The 20,893-nt window shown below is 34.9% G+C and overlaps 1 protein-coding gene across 1 annotated transcript; it reads right to left on the bottom strand.

Annotated features, from left to right (window-relative positions):
- Positions 1-3,629: 3,629 nt before the first annotated feature.
- Positions 3,630-11,684, bottom strand: LOC120627481. The gene is made up of 4 exons (XM_039895485.1): positions 11,642-11,684; positions 6,383-6,526; positions 4,902-5,181; positions 3,630-3,852 (listed from the first exon to the last, which is right to left on the bottom strand). Exons 1-3 carry the CDS (start codon positions 11,671-11,673, stop codon positions 5,040-5,042), a joined length of 318 nt encoding a protein of 105 aa, XP_039751419.1. The 5' UTR covers positions 11,674-11,684; the 3' UTR covers positions 3,630-3,852; positions 4,902-5,039.
- Positions 11,685-20,893: the final 9,209 nt, after the last annotated feature.

Genomic DNA, 20,893 nt, shown 5'->3' with positions numbered 1-20,893 from the left:
CTACTTATCAACCTATCCTGATGTAGATGTCCGGCCTCATCTGCCTTTATTTATACCTGCAATGCCTCCATTCAGACCGGAACCCAGAATTGCTAAAATGGACGGCATCCACGGACGAGCTCTGTCACACTAAGCTCTACAGCTAATAAATATAATTTCATTAAATTAATTGTTTGCTAATGGAATGTTACCAGGTTTTGTCATTTTTAAACATTAATAATGTGCTAATGCTTCCTTTGTTTTCGGATAAAGTGGCCGTCTTAATGCGGTATAGAATCTTATGTGAACCCGTTTGTGCCCCGCTCTGACCCACTCTACTTTCCTTTCCGTGGCATATCAAAGAAAGCACTCTGATCCAGTTCGGGGTCTCGACTCTCAATAGATTGCTATGAATTTATTTACACAGCCCTGTACCCTTGTCGCAGCCTTAGGGATAAATCTTTCATTTTACACACTCAGACCTCGTTATGTTTTTATTCAAACGGCCCGCGTTTAATCCTATGTACTCCTGGTTGGACTTATTAGCCCCTTTTTAGTATAATAGTGTACGGTGTAATAATACAGTTGCTCGAGTTTGGTACCTTCATATATTCCTTTGTATCCTAATTTTAACACTTTATTTTTGTCTACTCCTTGTTTTGGTATATTAAATTTGGCTTTGATAATATGAATTTCTTTGCAAATGAATAGGATTATTAGACCATTATAGAAAAGATTTTATTTCAACTTCATTAAGTACCGTTGTAGGTTTTAACTGTGATAATACAGTCAAAACCTACAACGCTACTTCACGATCATCATCGTCATATCAACCCATTACCCGCCTACTACAGGGCACGGGTCTCCTCCCACAATGAGAAGGGTTTAAGGCCGCAGTCAACCACTCTGGCCCCGTGCGGATTGCTGGACTCCTCGTATCTTTGAGAATATTACAGAAACTCTCAGGCAAGCAGTTTTCCTCACGATTTTTTCCTTCACCGTTGATACAAATTATTTAAATTAAAGTAATCTGTTGTATATCTTAACTTAAATGCATTGACGTATCTAAATTTTCTTTTTCTTCTCTATTCTTCCCTGTAGGGAAAAGGCAAAGGTATATTACCGTACAGCCATTGACGTATCTAAAATTGGGCTGCAGCACAATTTTTAAACTTGTCGATATAACCCAGGATTCGGACCAAATATCTTGAGATTAGTCATTGATCATCGGGGTAGTTACAGAAATTATTATCAAATCGTCAATAACTATAACAGTCCACTGTTCGCCTAAAGGCCTCTCCAAACGATAGTAGTAGCAAAGAGGACTGTGCTGCCCGCTCTCTGTTATATTCCCTTAGTCGCCTCGTACGACATCCGCCGGAACAGAAGTGGTGAGGAGTGGTGACAACTGTATTCTTACTAGATTTATTTCAACACAATTATTCTGTTCAAATGTTCTGTTGATTACAGTAATCAATCTGCATATTTTTTTATTTTTTTTAGAATACACTAGCTATAATTAAAAGAGCGGTACGAACTAAAAGTTTACGAAATAGGCACGTAGGTATCATAATGATCACGTTTAATAAACGCTTTAATCTATTCTTTTAAAACGAGGCCGAATAAAAAGGTTGATTGGAAAAGTTTTTTTTCTTTTGAAAGTGTAATTAAACTTGTTAGAGGCAATTTCCTGTGTGTTCTTTCTTACACTTATGTGTAGACAAGCCGGGAAACTAATGTTGAGTGTTAGTACACTCACTAGGTAAGAAAGGTGTTTTATTTTCTGCAGGAATATTAGGTATATATCTATCCCTATCCCTACTAATATTATAAATGTCAATGTAAGTTTGTTGGTTACGCTTTCACGCAAAAACTACTTAACCGATCCTCATGAAGCTTTGTACCCATATTCTTGGAAGTGTTAGAAGTAATATAGGATACTTTTTATCCTGAAATTAAGCTCAGTTCCTTTGGGAGAGGGGATGAAAGTGTTTGACGATTTTACACCATAATTCCGACAAATTATTACCGATTTAAATAATTATTTTTGTACTATAGAGGTATGGAGATGGATTTAATTTTGCCCAAACTTTGTGTAGATCTGATGAAAGTGGTTGGAAATAGATGACAGGAATCCTCAGCGGACAGCTGCAAACCCCTCAGGCTTAGTCGATACGGAATACTTTAATTTATTTTTAGAACTACAACTAAATTTAAAGCCACATCAAAAAACAAAATCAGACAAAGTCGCGGGCAACAGCTAGTATACATATATATGCTATATGTTTTTTAGTCTACTACACGTAGACCCCTGGCAGCAATGTCACCTGGTGATAAGTGACGTTGCTATTTAAAATTGTATCGGGCTAACCTGTATGGCATGGTATTAATCTTAAACCCATACCTATAGTTACCCTCTATGCGACATCGTACCGGAACGCTAAATCTTGTGGCAGTTTATAACAGATTAAATTCAGAAATTATGAATTACCAATTTTTTCCCAGCGGGGATCAAACCCCGGACCTCCCACTTATAAGAACATATTCCTCACCACTGCGCCAGTTAGTGCCAATAGATTTATAAAATACCCGTCCGACATAATTCTGTTACACACGAAACTTTAAACTAAATAAAATAATAGATAAATAATAAATGCATAAATCGCCATCTAGTCTCAAAGTAAGCGTAGCTAGTGTTATAGTGGGTTGGTACCCATAACTCTAGCTACGTAATTAATTAATAATATAAATAAATACTTATAATATACAGATAAACACCCAGACACTGAAAAACATAGGAGTCGAACCTACGTTCTTGGACTAAAGCAGGGTCGCTGCCCAACGCGCCAATCGGCCGTGATAAAAAAGAATTGGGAACATTATAAAAAAAATGCTATCCTTTTCAAAAGATTCCCCATGTAAAAGGCATCACTATTTTAGAAACCGTCAATTGGCAACATTGCCTATTATATTCCTACTTAAGTTGTAAAATATAAAATAGACAAATACTTATTCATCTAGGAAAAGACCAAATAAATATAATTCAATCTCTCATTCATAACCTTTCTATTAAATAAAAAAATAATAGATAATCATTTATTATTTATAATAATCTTGTAACTTAATAATATCCAACGTGTTAAAATCTATTTTACAGATACTTGAGCTTTACTTACGCGTGTTTTGGTCGGTGAATGCAAGATTGTTTAAGCTTGAGCGAGTAACGTAGTGAAAGCAAGCTTCATTTGGAAACCGCAAAGGAAAATCTGACCGTCAAAAAACCAAACCGCTCGCAAGTAAAGACAAATTATTTTTGAATATAAACTTCATAAACGAAATAGTATAATATTTTCATTACAACTCTACATATTCGTATTCATCGGATTCATTTAAAAGGCTTTCCTTGAATTTGTTACTGAAATAATTACTTATCATAGACCATACGTTCATAGAATACCATATAATAACACCCATGGAAAATACCAATCTAACTACGATACTTAACATGGTTACAAAACTCTTTAAAATTCTTAAAAAATATTATTATTAACCTCTAAATTATAAAACATCATAGATAATATTTGAAACATTATATTTTTATTACTCGTACAAAAAATACTAAATTAACGAAAATATAAATATTAGGAGTACTCATTAGATATTAAATTGTATTATATTTATTCAATAGAAGCAGTTTATCTAACCTTATTATATTGTATGTCTCAAGAAAAATTGTCCAAATACCGGCTCGAAGTCATGTCTGATATATTTCACGCTGAGTCAACACAATTAACAATATAAGACAATACAAATGGGCGTACGTGAAACTCGGTCTGACCTTATAATAGGGTTCCGAGAAGAATGGTTTTCCTCCTGAAAATACAAAAGTTGGATGAAAATATTTAATTAGGTATTTTAAAGAGCCTTTTTATAAGAAGATTATTGCACGTGCAGCTTAAAAACGTATCTAAGCGTGAAATCACTGAGCGTAAGGATATTCTTGACCTACCAATGCATACATTTAAAAAATGTGTAAAAACGCATCTAGTACAGCGAGGTTACTATACATTTGATGAATTCCTCAATGACAAGGTAGAATGGAAGCAGCCATTTCCCGCAAGATAGCAAAATGATTGTAAATGTTGATATAGGAAAAGAGCAACTACTGAGTTTCTTGCCGGCTCTTCTCGGTAGAATCTGCTTTCTGAACCGGTGGTAGAGTCACACAAACATACATACTTGACGTTTCAAAAGTGCTTATAAAGTAGGCCTACTTGAAATAAATGAATTTGAATTTGAATTTGTACCTTCCACTGAGTACTGCGAAAGATGTTCAACATATTTAATGTGTTTCAAAAAGCTGAAAGATACAAACTGAAACTATTTTTTCGTGCGATTCTTTTAGGCTCCATTTTCGTTTATCATAACAGAACATGTACTCGTGATCCAACCAATTATTATAATTTTAAGATGTTAAGAAAATGCATTCAATTTCAATTTTATATCAATAAAATTTCTAAATTATAACCGTTGTATTTAAATCAAACCCAGTAGAAATACTGGATGAGGTGTTAATTTTCATCGTTTTTTTTTATTTCACTAATGGTAGGTTCAGTCAATACGATTATTAAAATATTACGATGTCATGTCCCGATTGGTTTAACTACTGGTATGCACAGGGTACGCAGATGATATAAAAGGAAGAAAATCTCCAGTACGAGCTGTATATAATACTTGAGGTTAGGCTATTTATAACTCTTACAAAGCCTATCCTTAAGTTTTTTATAACTCGTACTTAAGATTTTCTTCATTTTATATCATCTGCATACCCTGTGCATACCCTCTATGCACGCCACTGTGTGTGGGTATACCAAAATGATTTATTAATGCAGATAATGCTATATTATAATCATAATACATACCTCGTCTACATGATTAGACAGAACACGACCATTGAACTTATCATTTCAAATATTACGTTAACATAGAGCTCGGCGAAGTCCTTTATTGCTTTTTGCAGTAAAATTGATATGTTTCATGCCTTTATATTCTTGTATATGTTAAAAGATACCGTCCGGGCCGTAAACCGCCTCGGATATAATTTCAATCATCAGTTGCATGTGAGGGTACGCGAGAGTTGTGAGCAGAACAATGGTGTTCGCAATAACGAACAGTCTCATATTCTCCACGCCTTCGGTCGATCTATAAAGATAATATTTTGTCACATGACTGAGCTAGTCTAGACGTGATAATTTTATTCCGTGTTGCGCAATCATGTTTATAATAATAATAATAATAATATACTTCGACTTAACACACATCTAGCCCCAAAGTAAGCGTAGCTTGTGTTATGGGTACTAAGATGACTGATGAATATTTTTATGAATAATATACATAAATAGGTACATAGAATATACATATAAGCACCCAGACACTGAAAAACATTCATGCTCAAACAAACATTTTCCAGTAGTGGGAATCGAACCCACGGCCGTGGACTCAGAAAGCAGGATCGCTGTGCACTGCGCCAGTCGGCGGTCTATGTTTATGTTCATTCTTTGTTTCATTTTCAGTACGCTTTGCTTCAGAAAATTCGATGGACAAACTCAACAGTATAGATACCGATGTTGAGTTTTTTTGTAACACATCTTGTTTTTGGCATTAACTTTTTTTACTAGAGGCAGGGATTGGACAGTGCCGATTTCCTAAATCCGCGCTGGTACTAACAAATTATGGGCCCAAAAGTCCGATCCGTTGCAGTTTTTGCCCCAAGCTGGAAGCCGAATTCAGCACTCAGTAATCCGGAGATGAGCATTCTAATAATTTTCCGTAAAAGTAATTCGGAGAAGAGCATTCTAATAATTTTCCGTAAAAGCTCGACAAATGTCGAGTCTTGAAAATATCTAATTGCACGTTGTAGACTTTATAGCATTAGGTACAGTTCTAGAAGCCATTTCTTGTCAATTCTAACTTGATCCTATCAAGTTGTTATTGGATGAAAGCCAAGCAACTTCCCGCTTCTTGTAAAGTGGAGAAAATAGTTTTATCCTATTACTAAGGCTAAGAATGCCTTTGTTGAATCACTGTAACTTTAAAGTTAAACTCTATCCTCCGTTAATTACATTAGTCTTTACTGGGCTAATGTTTCTACTCTCGTAAGAGTGAAGGTTCCAGAGCGTACACCCACCACTTTACTCCAATGAGGGTTTGTGCGCTTCACGATGATAATAAAATGTTAAGGACGCGTTCCGTTTTTTCCTGCATTAATTTATGTGAAAATATTAACTAAACTTTTTTTTTTTCGTGGGGAAAGCCTCATGGATGCCTCTTCGCCACGGAGGGAAGCAAAGGTTTTGTTAGGCTTACGCACACATCCGCGACCAAAAAAAATATATTAACTAACCTTAGCCAACCCCCGAACCCTTGGTCATCGTCATCTATCGAATCGAGTTTCGGAGGGGCCTTTTCCGTTTTAGATGCAGTATTAGATTTCACTGATCGCTTTGCCGGGCCATTGTTGTGTTTTAACTTCCTCATGCCTGTGTATCTGTAATAATAAACAGAAATTGATTGATATTAGTTGGAAAGTAAGATTGCTTAGCTCACATAAGCTGGCTAGGACTTATTCTTTAATAAATAAATAGGTAAACTAACTCTGATATCGTCATTTGAGATTGCCTCGAGCTTAAACAACAGGTCTAGCAAAGCCAGCACGAGAAACATGCCGAGGATATTAATTAGTTCGGGCATTCTCCACTCCAGGAAAGAATACCCAATTCAATTCTTTTATTTACATTACTTGTAAAGTCAAAAACTAAGACGTGCAAATCTTAATTTACACAAATTCATTCAAACAATAACTAGTTAATTTAAAAATCAAATGTCGACTAAATATAATAAAAATGTTATTAGTTTTACTCTGTGGAATGATTATAATCATGGATTGTCAATTGAAAATAACATATAAATTAAATTAGTACCTAAATAAATTATATTTCGTTATCCAAGAACTCTCTTACTGAATAATAGCATTTATCAACCAACCAGACAGGAAATTTCCCTTTAATTTCAAAAATGGTAATATCTTCAATAGCTTTAGGCAATTCGTTGTAAATCATTATCATATTATTATGATAACAACTTTTAGAACTGAGCGCGGTTTTACATCGCGGTCAGAATATTTTATTTCGATAATTTCGGGTAATGAGATAGAAAAAAACTCAGAGAACTTTCTTTGTCCAAACAGTGCCCTATATTCTTTAAGAGCAAAATGTTGTAAGCGAAACACTGAAAAGTAACAATCAAATCGAAAGCTCGGTATACACTAGAAACAAACCGCCGCGCGTCCTAATCAAATATCGGCGGATCCAATATAACTTCACTGGCGTTTGGAACGTTAACGAACCGTATTCATCGGAACCCCTCAAGCGCTGATATCAATGCACCCGTTTTAATTTCATTAGTGAGTTAGCTACCGGAATTTTATCACGCTGTAATAATATTATTTGTAACATATTAAAGATTGATTCTTACACGATCCAAGATATTTAATACAAAAACAAGAGTTAAAGTTTTGTAGGCTCGCGGGTGGCGAATTAAAGGTGAAGTTTGTCACCCAACTAATGACAGGCCTAAGAAGGTGACGTGCCGTGTAGCGCACGCCTCTCTGGAGGATTTGGCAGCGTTCAGGCCATTGATGATAGGACCCGCCATGCACTGGGGGGTGAAAACCTTGGCGAGAGTGCGGTGAATACGCAAGTGAACCCCGTGCTCTCACTTATAGGTCTATCGAGGGACACACAGAGTTTTTAGTGGGTGCAAGTCCCACATAACTACTCCGTTTCCCCCAACGGAGTGGTATGCGTCAGGCATTTTCTCTGTATAAAAAAAAAAGATTTAAAGCTTCAATGCAGTATAGTTGCTATAATGCGTATTTACAGCACTAGGGATATTTATCATCAGCCTCTTAATGTGCCATGTATTGAGAGCAGATCAGACCATACAGCTTTCACTACCCTTCTTCTCCCGCAGGTGTTGAACAAACAGCAGCATCCTCTGTGCTACTACTACCATCTACTGCGATAGGAGCAATTCCTCGTTTTGGAAGAAGCCAGTACTCCAGCAATGGACTGTTATCCCGTGATGTAATATGCACCACTAAGCCAACTAGATATTATATGGATTTTAAAGCATTAATGGTGCTGCGACACAGAGCTGAGTACGTGACCCGTTGACCACAACGAAGCAACATACTAAATTATTGTATTTTTTTTTTCTTTTTCTTTGTTCTCTTGCAGTATTTTGTAATTTATTTATTGTGGTTAATACATATTTATTATTTAACTAGCCGTTTCCAGCCCGCTTCGCTGGGCGAATTGAAAAAGGAAATAAATTACATTTTATGTTTCATTTTTATTTATTTTTTTCATATTTTTATTATTCTCCTTTTTTTTTATTTTTGTATGAACATAAATAGGCCCCGCGGATAGAACTGTAAGCATCGATATTGTTTAGACTTACTCAAATTCCAAATTCCATCTATTTAGCCTGTATCTTTCATCCAGGTGATTTTTCTCACTAATATTTATTGTAACTTTCAATGTGCAATCATTATAACATTTCCGTGCCTTTCTTCCAAAAATTAATAATAATTGACATGAAGAAAAAAATTTGAAATGAGCATTGAAAGTTTAAGTTTAAGTCATTGCAAGTGTCATATGTGAAGTTGAAATCCGTCTAGGTTCAAGTGCGACGAATTTTCTGTTAACTAAAATTTTCTCCGTGACATCAATTTTTTATAGAAAATTAATTGTGCATGTTTTTTATGAATTCTATTGGAATAAGTAACTAAATTTCTTTTCCACATCTCATGTGCTTGGAAAATGCATTCATTTTAATCTGTTACATTTCCGCGATCCCGCAATAAAAGAATTCGTCGGTTATGTAGTCTGCAAAAGTAAAATGAATGTAAAATTCTTAGTCCGTTGATTGGATAGCTACATGTAAAGTTAAGTTTTTGAAACCTCTCAATGACTTTTTCTCCGCTGCCAAAAAGACGATTGTTGTAAGGAGATACACGAATATCCCTACATACACGAAGATCCCCACCAAATTTGGAGTCTGTAGAAGTTACAGGTTAGAAATAAAAATTTTAGATTTTAACACCCACCCCCGCAATTCCTGTCGGAAGTAGACTTTATTGAAATCCATTTTGAGATGTTCTTTATGTGAATAATAAAAGATTCCTACCATATTTAGAATTTTTAGAAGCTATATTTCGAAATTGAAATTTTTAATTGTTAACACCCACCCCCGCGAACCTTATTGGAGGTGATTCATTGTAAAATCCGCTCGAAGATCATTTTTGTATTACATATAGAACACTCTCACTAAATTGGAGTCTATAGGAGCTATCGCTTGGAAATTGAAAATTTTCATTGTTAACGCCCCCGCAATCTTCTTTGGGGTGGGATATCGTAAAATTTGTTCATAAATCATTTTTACATCACTTATAGAAAATTCCTACAAAATTTGGAGCTTGTAGGAGCTTTAGCTGGAAAATTAAAAATATTAATTGTTAATACCCACCCCCGCAACCCCCTGTGGGGTGAGCTATCGTAAAATTCGTTCATAGCCTATTTCTACACCTCTTACAGAAGATTCCTACCAAATTTGAAGTCTATAGGAGCTATAGTTTAAAAACGGGAATTGTTAATTGTTAACGCCCCCGCAATCCCCTTTGGGGAATGAATTTCTTAAAATCTATTCATAGCTGACCTCTACATAGCAAAAGTAATATTCCTACCAAGTTTCACGTTTCTAAGTCTTATGGTTCCCGAGATTTCGTGGTGAGTGACTATATAGATGGGAATTCTTCGATTATCATCGAAATTTTTAACTTTTTATCGGGCTTTTTTAAAATTTTCTTACATACAAAACTTTCTCCTGACAATTCTGAAGATAAAAAAAAGCCCAAATGGTCCATCCGTTCTCCACTACCGTGAGTAGATTCTTAGCTGAATGTAAAAAACCATAATCCGTTTAATACACTCTGTTGAAATCCATGAAAACAAAAGAATCAAGAGAAAATGCTTATCTTTTGTTTTTATTAGCGGGATAAATGTTCATAAAAGTAAAACAGCAATAAAAAAATGAAGGAATGTTGGAATTCAAAAAATAGATAGCCATAAACCATCTAGGAAAAATTTCGCATCGAATGGTGCTAGTTTCATGTCGATACGATCAGTGGTTTAGGCGTGATTGAGCCTCAAACGAAGACCATTTTCATTATATATATATAGAAGATAGAAGAAAAGAAGATATTAAGTCATAATAATAATAATAATAAATATTAAATATTTATTGTATCTATTATTTATTATTATTATTCATCTATAATTACCTCTTCGAGCCTGGTTAAATTTTAAACTCTTTGAGGGTTGAAATTGCAACTGGACTTGCTGTGAGGCGCTACTGCTTGATAGTTTGTAGAATCGACTAGAACTAATCAAGATAAAACTTGCTTAGCGATACTCGCTAAAAGACTAGCTTGGTAGAGAATTATATGTCGCTCGTACGGTTCGCACACTCGTTTATATTCACCGAGAAGTATTTGAATTGAAAACTCGCTTCTCACTGCTCACCAACTCGTTTTTAGATATAGGTATCGTATCATAGACATTACGTATCTCGGCATTAGGAAGTGAGTCAAGCAAGACTACTATACTAAATTGTAAAAAAAAAAAAAAAATTAAAGTAACATTATATATAGTAAAAAAAACATCACACTTACTGTATTTAAATCACCTGAATTAATTTCTTAGCGAATCTTTCAATTTCTAATCATATCATGGTATATTTCAAACTATTACATACGACACTCTTTCAACTGAACATAATTTAAGAACGTAGAGAAACTATGTGACTATACAATATTATTGCAAGAACGCGCGCTGAAAACTGAACGAAACACAACCATATTTTCTAATCCAATAACGCCTGATCTAATATAACAGTAACTATATACACTGAGAGCTGACAAAATTTTGTTTATAGTAGCGAATAATCTTTAATTTTTTATAGGACACGAAAAAATCATCATTATTTTCCTACACCGTATTTATATACTCGTAAATTCTTCAATTTCTTAAATTTTAAAGAACGGTTCGTACAATACTTTGCTTAGAATTATATGGTTATTTCAGCATCATCGTACTATACAACTTAAAAAAAAACATGATTTCGCTGCATGCCTATTATATTCACAAATACATATTACGCAGTTCCAATCACATTCTATCCTAAAAACTGATTTTTTATTTAGACTGTTATACATTGCTTGAGTTAATTAGGTATATTGTTAAACAAGATATTCTTATGTTCTATCACAAAAAAAAGCCTATAACTGTGTTACAATGCAACACATTATTGCTAGCGTCCGTAAAGCTAATGCAATTCTTTGAAGTCTCAAGCGCCAAGCAATATTTCAACAATTACTGCGTTAAATGAGTTTATTATGCTTATCCTAACAATCAGGTTAGTTAAATAAAGTAGTTAGCTTATATTAGTACTTTGAACTCATTGACTCTTACACTACAACAGGCGTTCAGTACGCTAGCAAACCGCAATAACTGAAGCCTCACAAGCGCTAATCAATACTTACGCTAGTGAGTTAACTGACTTATCATGTTGCATAGCTTCTTTAATGAGTAGTTATATATATATGAAATATATATATAACTACTCATTATATAATGAAAATTATACAGAGGTTCGGTGAAGAAATCAAAACGAACGTGTGGTAAGTGCGACGTTGTGTTAGGCAAGAACTAATCTTTACTTGGACTGAGTGAGTTAACAGAGTAATAATGTTGCATAGCTTTTTTAACGTGTTGTTAGATATATAAATATGTTGTTTGTTTGTTGTTGTTGTTGTTATGTTATACGTGGTACCACAGAAGGCTAATAGTATATTAATTACTAAAAGAAGTCATACAGAGGTTCTGTAATGGAGATTTTCTTCATTTTATATCGTCTGCATACCCGGTGCATACCCTATGCACGCCACTGATTGTACTAAAGTACAATGGTAGTTTAAGGTAGAAAATCTGGTACAGTGGTTAACCTACAAACATTGTACCAGAGTACATGGTACAATGATGGTTAACGGAAAAAATTTTAATTATGTATTTTTGAACGTATATTAGGTATAATTGCTCGTAGATAAGAAGAATTAAAATTATTGGGTGTGCTAAAGATCTCTTAAGTATGTTTAAATAGCTTGGCTTTTTAAACTTTAATATTTTAATGCCTTTTATAATTTTTCATAAATACAAAATGGAAAATGTTAAATAATATTGCTGCGGAACTTTCGAAGCACTGCACTGCATATTTAATAAACCATAATCGCCGCATCCGCAGCGCATCTTGAAAAAAACAACTAGAACTAAAAATAAGACCGGTTCACTCTTAATCCATTCGGTCATTTATATTTAAACAGCTTTTTCATAAGACGTCGTAGTAGAACTTCTTGAAATGTAAACATTACATTTTCTATGAATATTCCTAGTTACTTTGAATTTGAGTGGCGACAACCTAGTGTGTAAGAATTTGCCTTCCACTTTGGATGGGACCGAGTTCGATCCCCAGCAAGCACTGTTTTTTTTTTTTTTTTAATTTAAACATGTTTATTGCGTAGTTAAGGATAAAAGTCATCTCTTCCAGGTTCAGAGTTTTGTGCGATTTTAGTAATTCAATTTCACTTGCTTAAGCCGTTAAAGAAATCATCGTTAAAAACCAGTATGCCTAAGAGTCATCCATAATGATCTCAAAAGCATGCGAAGTCTAAATCTACACTTTGGCAGCGTGGTGGAAGCAGCAGTTCAAACTCCTCGCATCATGAGTGTATATATATAAATATATAACAAACAAGGAAAGGAGGTTGGTAATGCTTTCCATTCAAATAATATACGACTATCCGGCAGAAGGTATCGAGTTTATATTAATGAATATTTGATAAAAGTTCACTCAAACAGCTTAAACTCTCTAACGTTAATATAGTCTAAAACATCGGCCACAAAATTTTCGCTTTAGGGCTACTCAAATTAAGTAGCACTGAATAACTGAACTTTCTAACAATTTTAGTCATAGAAAGCGATATAAAGTCAGGACCTGTTTATATGAGAACATACTACATACAGTTCACTTAGATTTACATCTCATGCACCCAATTTTTTTGTTGACTTTGACCTTTTGCAAGTTGTTGGTGACCCCTGGGGATCGATATAAATTACTTTGGGTAGCCAGGGTAGAGAAAAAAATAATTTGGCCAGTTATGCTGATCGCTAATGCGTGGACAAGACCACAAAGGATTGTTTTGTTGACGTACAAATGATGCTGAATATTGCAATCGACATGTTGTCGACATGGTGATTCTCCACTCACCAAAAGTTGGGCCGTCTACTTGGTCATCATCAACATATCAACCAATAGATGTCCACAGCTGAACATAGGTATTTTGTAGGGAGTTCCAAATTCTACGGTTTTGTGCCCCTTGGATCCAGCGGCTACCTGCGACGCGCTTAACGGCCGTCTGGCCACCTCGTTGGGGATCGGCCAATACTGCGCTTACCAGTTTGGGGCTGCCATTCCAGTACCTTGGGACCCCAACGTCCATCCATTCTCCGAACTATGTGAATTGCCCGCCCATTGCTTCTTCAGCTTCGCGACTCATTGAGCTCTGTCGGTAACTCTGGTTCTTCTACGAATCTCCACATTTCTGATTTAACACGTAGAGGTACTCCGAGCATATTTCTCTCTATCGCCCGCTGAGTGACTCTGAACCTTCTTATGAGGCCCTTAGACCACATAGGCTTAGAGTTTTGTGCCAGCAAAATTAGCAACGAATTCGTGATATTCAGCTTCAGTCCCTCAAAATAAACATCCAATTCATTTGAGTACCACAGTCGGTGTTTCTTTATTGTGAGCTATAATGATGTCAACAGTGGGACGTGTTTGCTCGGTGCGTGCAAAAAATCAACCCTTGTTTACCTAATCCTGACACGTATTCTTCAACGGGTAAGTCGAATGTTTACTGTGAACTAGCGACAGTGATTTTAGATACTGGTGAAACCGCAAGGCAAAGCTAGTGAGAAATATAACACATAATATGAGACTCAAGGAATTTCGATTGATTTTTTCCCACTAGTTTTATTTCCATCCCGTTTCCTTAATTATAACCTCGTTCACGAGACGCTGCGGTAATTCATTTTTTTGTAAACAAAGTTGGACTGTGAACGATAGAAGACATTTATATAGGTTTTTGCAGATATGTAGAATTTATCATTCCAATTAAACCATAATAATTCTTAATTCTGTGGTTATTAGTTCAAAAATAGTCCTAATGCCTACTACTGACAAAGCTCCGAGTTTACTATTAGAAATAAACTCAGTGCGATCTGTTTTAATTACATATTGAAACCTCTTCAATATTCCGTTGATAAAAAACAAGGAATGGGTTAAAGCGAAGTCACAAAAAGAAATCATTCGAGATCCCATTCCCTTTCACTGCAAAATCTGCACGTAACGGTATAGTATAGTATACGGTATAGTACCTTTATAGTTGCACGTATGGTATTTAAAACAATTATATTTCATAATCTATCTGTATAATGTAGAATACGTCCCACTTCATAGATATCTCTCAAACATTAAAGAAGTAGAAAGCCAGCAATGTAGTCAATCTATGCGGTGGGAGGAACTTAGGTAAGATTGCAGTTTACGTCATTAAAATAATTAGTCAAATCTTTAAATAAAATGTTGAAAACTGCTTTTAAATTCCAACGTTTACACCCCGGCGTTGAAAGGTTCGCCAATCAAACTCAGTTAGTAATCAAAAGAGCCACAGATTACTAATCCAGTACCATTTGATTGGATGACGAGTGCTTTATACAAACGTGTGGTTAATTAAACTTTAATGTGCCTTTTCATCCCATAAGTGTCTGATATAAACTGTTTTACTAATTAATTTACGTCTACCTACTATCTTGTTAAAATATGACCTACATTAAAAGAATATTTTCCTTTGTTTGGTCATATGGTATCATCATCATCAAACCAACCCATTACCGGCCCACTACAGGGCACGGGTCTCCAACCACAATGAGAAAGGGTTCACGCCGTAGTCCACCACGCTGGCCCAGTTTTTGGTGGACTCCTTATAGCTTTGATAAAATTATGTAGCAGGCATGCAAGTTTACTCAGGATGTTTTCCTTCACAGTTGAAGCAAGAGATATTTTTATTACTTAAAACGCACATAACTTGAAAAGTTAGAGGTAGCTTCGATTCGAAAACGGCCCCGCGAAAGTGAAGTCGAGCTCCTACCCACTGGGCTATAACCGCTTATCATATCATACATAATTATTTTTAATTTAATTAAATTTCAGTTTGTTCTAGCCGTATCTAGCCATGGCCGAAGCCTCCCACAAAACCAAACCAGAAAAAAAATCTGAAATTATAATTTCCCAAATTTGCTCCTGCGCTCACCGCGGCATCGAGGTCGAGAACTTAACCAAGAAATAAATAAGTAAAAGTACATATTTGAGGCTACATATATGTGCGTTATGCATTAATACGATTTTTTTATATGTAACTATTTGTAAGGTCACTGAGTCTGAAATGGCTAACTGTATAGCGTTTTTTGCTCATGAGACCATTTATACATGTACTCAGTTTATGCAATAAAGGAATTCAGGATTGATAAATGGCAGTTCATAGGGAATTATGGTAACACTCACTAACAATGTGTGGTGGCACAGTGCTGATTGGCTATTGGAGTTTACTTAATGTGTATACACGTAAGTTTGTAGATGGAAACCGCAATCTGGCCCTCTGCCAGTGGGAACCAGTCTGTCAGTATTGATTATAATAATGTTATGAATGTATACTATCATGAAGTGTTTCTCACGAAATGAATATTGAATTAATTTTGGATAGCACGGCATTAACATTTTGCATAATATTATACGTAAGTCGAATATTATGATTGTTTTTACATTTTGATGCATAAAGTCTACAGCTCGTAATTTTGACGGCCGACTGGCACAGTAGGAACTCCTGCTTTCTGAGTCCAAGGCCGTGGGTTCGATTCCCACAACTGGAAATTGTTTGTGTGATGAACATGAATGCTTTTTCAGTGTCTGGGTGTTTATCTGTAGATTATCCATAAAAATATTCACCAGTGATCTATGTACCCATAACACAAGCTACGCTTACTTTGGGGCTAGATGGCTCTGTGTGTGTTGTCGTAGTATGTTTATTTATTTTTTAATTATTAACCGATATTTAGCTAAAACAAGGGTGTCCTAGCCCGTAAGGCTTAAAAAGTTAAGTAAGCGCTTTTATCTTTTCAGTGGAGGTCCCGGGTTCGATCACTGGCAGGGGCAATTTGATTGAATGAATTTCTTAAGTTTCTCTTATCTGGTCTGGTGGGAGGCTTCGGCCGTGGCTAGTTACCACCTTATCGACAACGACGTGCCGCCAAACAATTTAGTGTTCCGGTACGATGTTTCGTAGAAACTGATAAGAAGCTAGCAAAATACAACTGCCATAGCAAATTAGCCCTTTTCCATCTTACTCATCGCAGTTTACGACCAGGTGAGATTGCATTCAAAGGCTGTCTTGGAGTGTTTAAAAAAAGCCCTACTTTCAATACTGTGTAATTTCATTGCCACGAAACATTAATTCAGACTTTTTTTTTGTTCTTATTTATGATTATGAGATACAGCTAATACGCCTTATAATTCTATCACAGTGTACATATGACATTCTTATAATTACCATTTTTTTATTTTTAATATATTTGCAATTGAGTGGTGAAATATAGTCAATTAAGATTTGTCGTAGACTGCGACTAAACATGTATTTTGTCATGTTTTAAGCAAATAAATGAATTTGAATTAACTGCTACAGCAAGAGATACTTTATTACATGAACCAAAAACGTTTGAGGATGCGTGCCAAGGTTGAAACACATTCCTCCCAAGCGGAACCGAAGCTTATAACCGCTAAAGAAGTAATCCCGCTGGCAAGATTAACACTAAATTTATTCCTATCATCAGTAGTGCACTAAACAATATCGTTTACCGGAATGGACAAAATACTTAACAGCTATTAGTGTTTTAATAAATTCCAACGAGTCCCAAAATTTGTGCATTTTAAGCTTCCGTTCCGTTTGAACCGAAGCTAAAGAAATATTTATACAACAACTACATTACTATAATACATGTATTCTTACAAAAAAAGAAAATCCAGAAACATTTATACAACTAAAAAGGAACATGGATCAAAACTTCGTAGTGCTAATAACATTTGCTTAAACAAACCACGAACAAATTACGGTAAGAGAAACAAGCATTGAAGGAGCATTAATGTATAATAAAAAATTACCTAACTACATTAAAATAGAACAAAATTTCAATATTTTTAAGAAAAAACTTAAAACCTTTGTAATTGTCAAAATCTGAGTGCGGTCCTGACTATGTATTATATATATATACATATATATATATATATATATATATATATATATATATATATATGTATATATATAATACATAGAAGATTAACACTGAATTAATTTTTATCATCAGTAGTGCACTAAACGATATCGTTTACCGGAATGGACAAAATACTTAACAGCCATTAGTGTTTTAAAAAATTTCAACGAGTCCCAAAATTTGTGCATTTGGATGAAAGCCAGGAAGCAAGACATCTTTTGGTATCGATTCGGAAGAACTCGAAAGCATTATGAGTTTAGCAACTCATTATGTAGCTGTCTACAATCTCATTTTAAATTCTTTAAATTCGGCATGATGTATACGTTCAAATTCAAATTCATTTATTTCAAGTAGGCCTACTTTATAAGCAAGTATGTATGTTTTTAGTGACTCTACCACCCGTTCGGAAAGCAGATTCTACCGAGAAGAGCCGGCAAGAAACTCAGTAGTTGCTCTTTTCCAACATCAACATTTACAATCATTGGTAACAATGTTATCAATTATAGGTATAGCCAATTTTTTTTTCTTTTTTAGTATTACAATATAGAAAAAAAAAAATATCAGTCTTAGGACGTTTGATGTCGTACGTCCAATCGTCGGAGGGCAACCAACGCTGCCTTTTCAGGTGCGGTGTCGCCATTCCAGCACAAATACCCATTACCACTTTAGCTGCGTGACTCGTTGAGCTATACGAGTGTTAGTATTCCTATGTTTGATTATAAAATAAATGTTGGTTACTAATAATACACTTTATCTTTCATAAAAGTTGACTAAATCTTGATAATTTGATCCAAACCTACACTTTTATTTATTTATTTATTAAAGACACTAACAATATACATATTTACCATATACAGTAATAAACTTGTACAATATTCTACACATTCTCTTAAATGCACATCGATAACAAGTGACCACGACATTCACAAAAATAATGACATGTAAACACAACGAAAACAATCATAAACAAAAGGAAGGTGTTCTGTTCTGTATGTAATATCTATCTTAAGCGATAAGTTTTTTTTTAAATACCGGGTAAGAGTTATGAGTGACTTATTGTTAAGTTCAAATAATAATGTGTGTGTAGTTTTGAGTGGTTTGAATAATACACCAATTACCAACTTAATATAAAGTTAGGTACCGAATCGAAATTCTATAATTATATCGAAATTCTAAGTTTGCTGGAACTAACAATCCAAACCCGAAATACGTACGAACTAAGCAACTCATTATGGAGAGATCTACCCGAATTTCTGACATACTGTAAGAAATTAGGAAATTTCCCAGTGATGCTTTTGCCTGTCTCCAGAAAGCAAGCTCAAAAGATGTACATTGAAAGAAAATAAATACAATTTACAATCTTTTGTGCCCTATTTTAACCCTTGGGATGACCGTAAGCGAAAATACCAATTTTCGTGGATATACTGTCATTACAACTTTCATTTAATATTACATCCGATCGGGGGCAGTATTTTTAAAAACTGTAATAAAGTCTTTTTTTTTCATCGAAATCCCGATTATTATATAGCCTTATTAAAACCTGTTACTAAGTAGATGATAGAACATTTTCACACAAATTCAAAGGATAATCATTCTTGTTCTATTTTATTTAGCTTGTCCATTAAATACATGTTTATAGGTATCTTGCATTAATTGAATGAACGAATACACTTTTATTACACATCAAACAAGAAAAAATATAATTCAAATTAGATTTTTATTGAAAGTCTAGGGCTTATCATAACTGAAATTTATGATTGAATATGAATAAAATGAAGAGGTAGCAGTGATAGCGCAGTGGGTAGGAGTTCGACTTTACTTTTGGGGGCTGAGTTCGAATCCCAACACTCACCTCTAACTTTTCTAAGTTATGTGAGTAAAGAATTAAAAATATCACTTGCTTCGACGGTGAAGGAAAACGTCGGTAGGAAACCTACATAATGTTCTCAAAGGTATGTGGAGTCCACCAATTTACACTGTGCCATTGTGGTGGACTACGGCATTACCACTTGTGGGAGGAGACCCGTGCCCTGTAGTGGGCCGATAATGGGTGGATACGATGATGAATAAAATATTTTTATTTGTAGTTCCAGTTGCATTTGGAAATAATTTTATATCGTCTTGTGTTTTTAATGGCGGCCAAAGAAGACGTCACTGACTATATTATGTTTAAAGACAATCAGGAAAAAGTCCTATGTAGTCAAAGTAGATAGATGTACTCCCTACTCTCCATTCTTCAATGAGCACCCAAACAATGTTTGTCAAATACAAGATAATACAAACACACAGACTGTTAATGACGTCAATCCCCTAGCTTTTGGGGTTAAAAGATGGCCTCCAGTTGGCAGCAATGAGGCCTAATTACTAACATGCAGTACGGGAAATGGGACATTTACTGGAATTAGTGAAATAAATCGCTTACAGTTAGCCTGTAATAAATCGGGACGAGTCAAGAAGTTTGTACGAAATGCATTTGGATTAAAGCCAGATAAGAAGATAACTTTGCTAATCGATTTTGGGAATATTCTACAGCTGAGGTTGTTGCATAACATAATATCATCCCACTTAAGACGAAGTATATCTATCAATAAACTAAAAAAAAAAAAGCATTACAAAACTCTTTGTTTTCCTAAAATCTTAAAATGTATATTAGAAGGAAAAGATAATAGAGAAAAGAAAACTCGCACATACCTCACAACAGGCTCGCGACAGGCGTAAATCTCGCGATCTTTGCTATAAAACGTCATTCTTACATACAAAAAAAATACAAAAGTGACGTTTGACAGCAACGATTTATAGATAGATATAGTGACGTGCGGTGGTAAGTTAACATAAACTCAATTAAGATAACGTTAGAACTAGTTAGGATGTTAATCGAAAACGGGTTTTTTAATTTAAAAACACAATATTTCTTTTGTTTTTTAAATTTGAGTTCCAGGCTAGCGTGCAATTTTTCTTATATTATAGAAATTTTCTTCTTCTTGTTGGCGTTTTTTCGTTTGCATCCTGATAGTGGAGATCGTGTTTGAATTGAAGTGTCTGCTTGTTTCTTGGCACCCTGTTATACTCTCAACTACGGCACCGATCTAGACGATATTTACCACAGAGAGAGTTTGCATCGCGGAGATAGGGACATAGATTAGTTACTAATTTACCTACGGCTTAACAACTAAACCTATCCACAAAATTTCGCGCGAAAGCTTGCATCTTATATAAAGGCAAAGGATACTTTTTAGTGATCTTTGGATTTTACAAAATGGAGAAACAATGTTGGCATTTATTATAATTGTTATTAACAGTCTATAAGAGTCCACTGATGAATGATGCCTCCCCCAACGGAGGGTTCGATAAAACCACCA

The sequence above is a fragment of the Pararge aegeria genome, chromosome 11, assembly GCF_905163445.1.
Source record: "Pararge aegeria chromosome 11, ilParAegt1.1, whole genome shotgun sequence".
NCBI classification, from domain to species: domain Eukaryota; kingdom Metazoa; phylum Arthropoda; class Insecta; order Lepidoptera; family Nymphalidae; genus Pararge; species Pararge aegeria.
The sequence above is the reverse complement of the archived record's forward strand: the minus strand, read 5'-3'. Positions and strand labels throughout refer to the sequence as shown.

Excerpts from the sequence above, each read along its gene's own strand:
- LOC120627481 (XM_039895485.1), bottom strand. The coding sequence starts at position 11,673 with ATGCAACATGATAAGTCAGTTAACTCACTAGC. Across the intron at positions 6,527-11,641 it reads AAGTCAGTTAACTCACTAGC|ATACACAGGCATGAGGAAGT; the intron begins GTAAGTATTGAT and ends TTATTATTACAG. Across the intron at positions 5,182-6,382 it reads GGGTTCGGGGGTTGGCTAAG|ATCGACCGAAGGCGTGGAGA; the intron begins GTTAGTTAATAT and ends TTATCTTTATAG.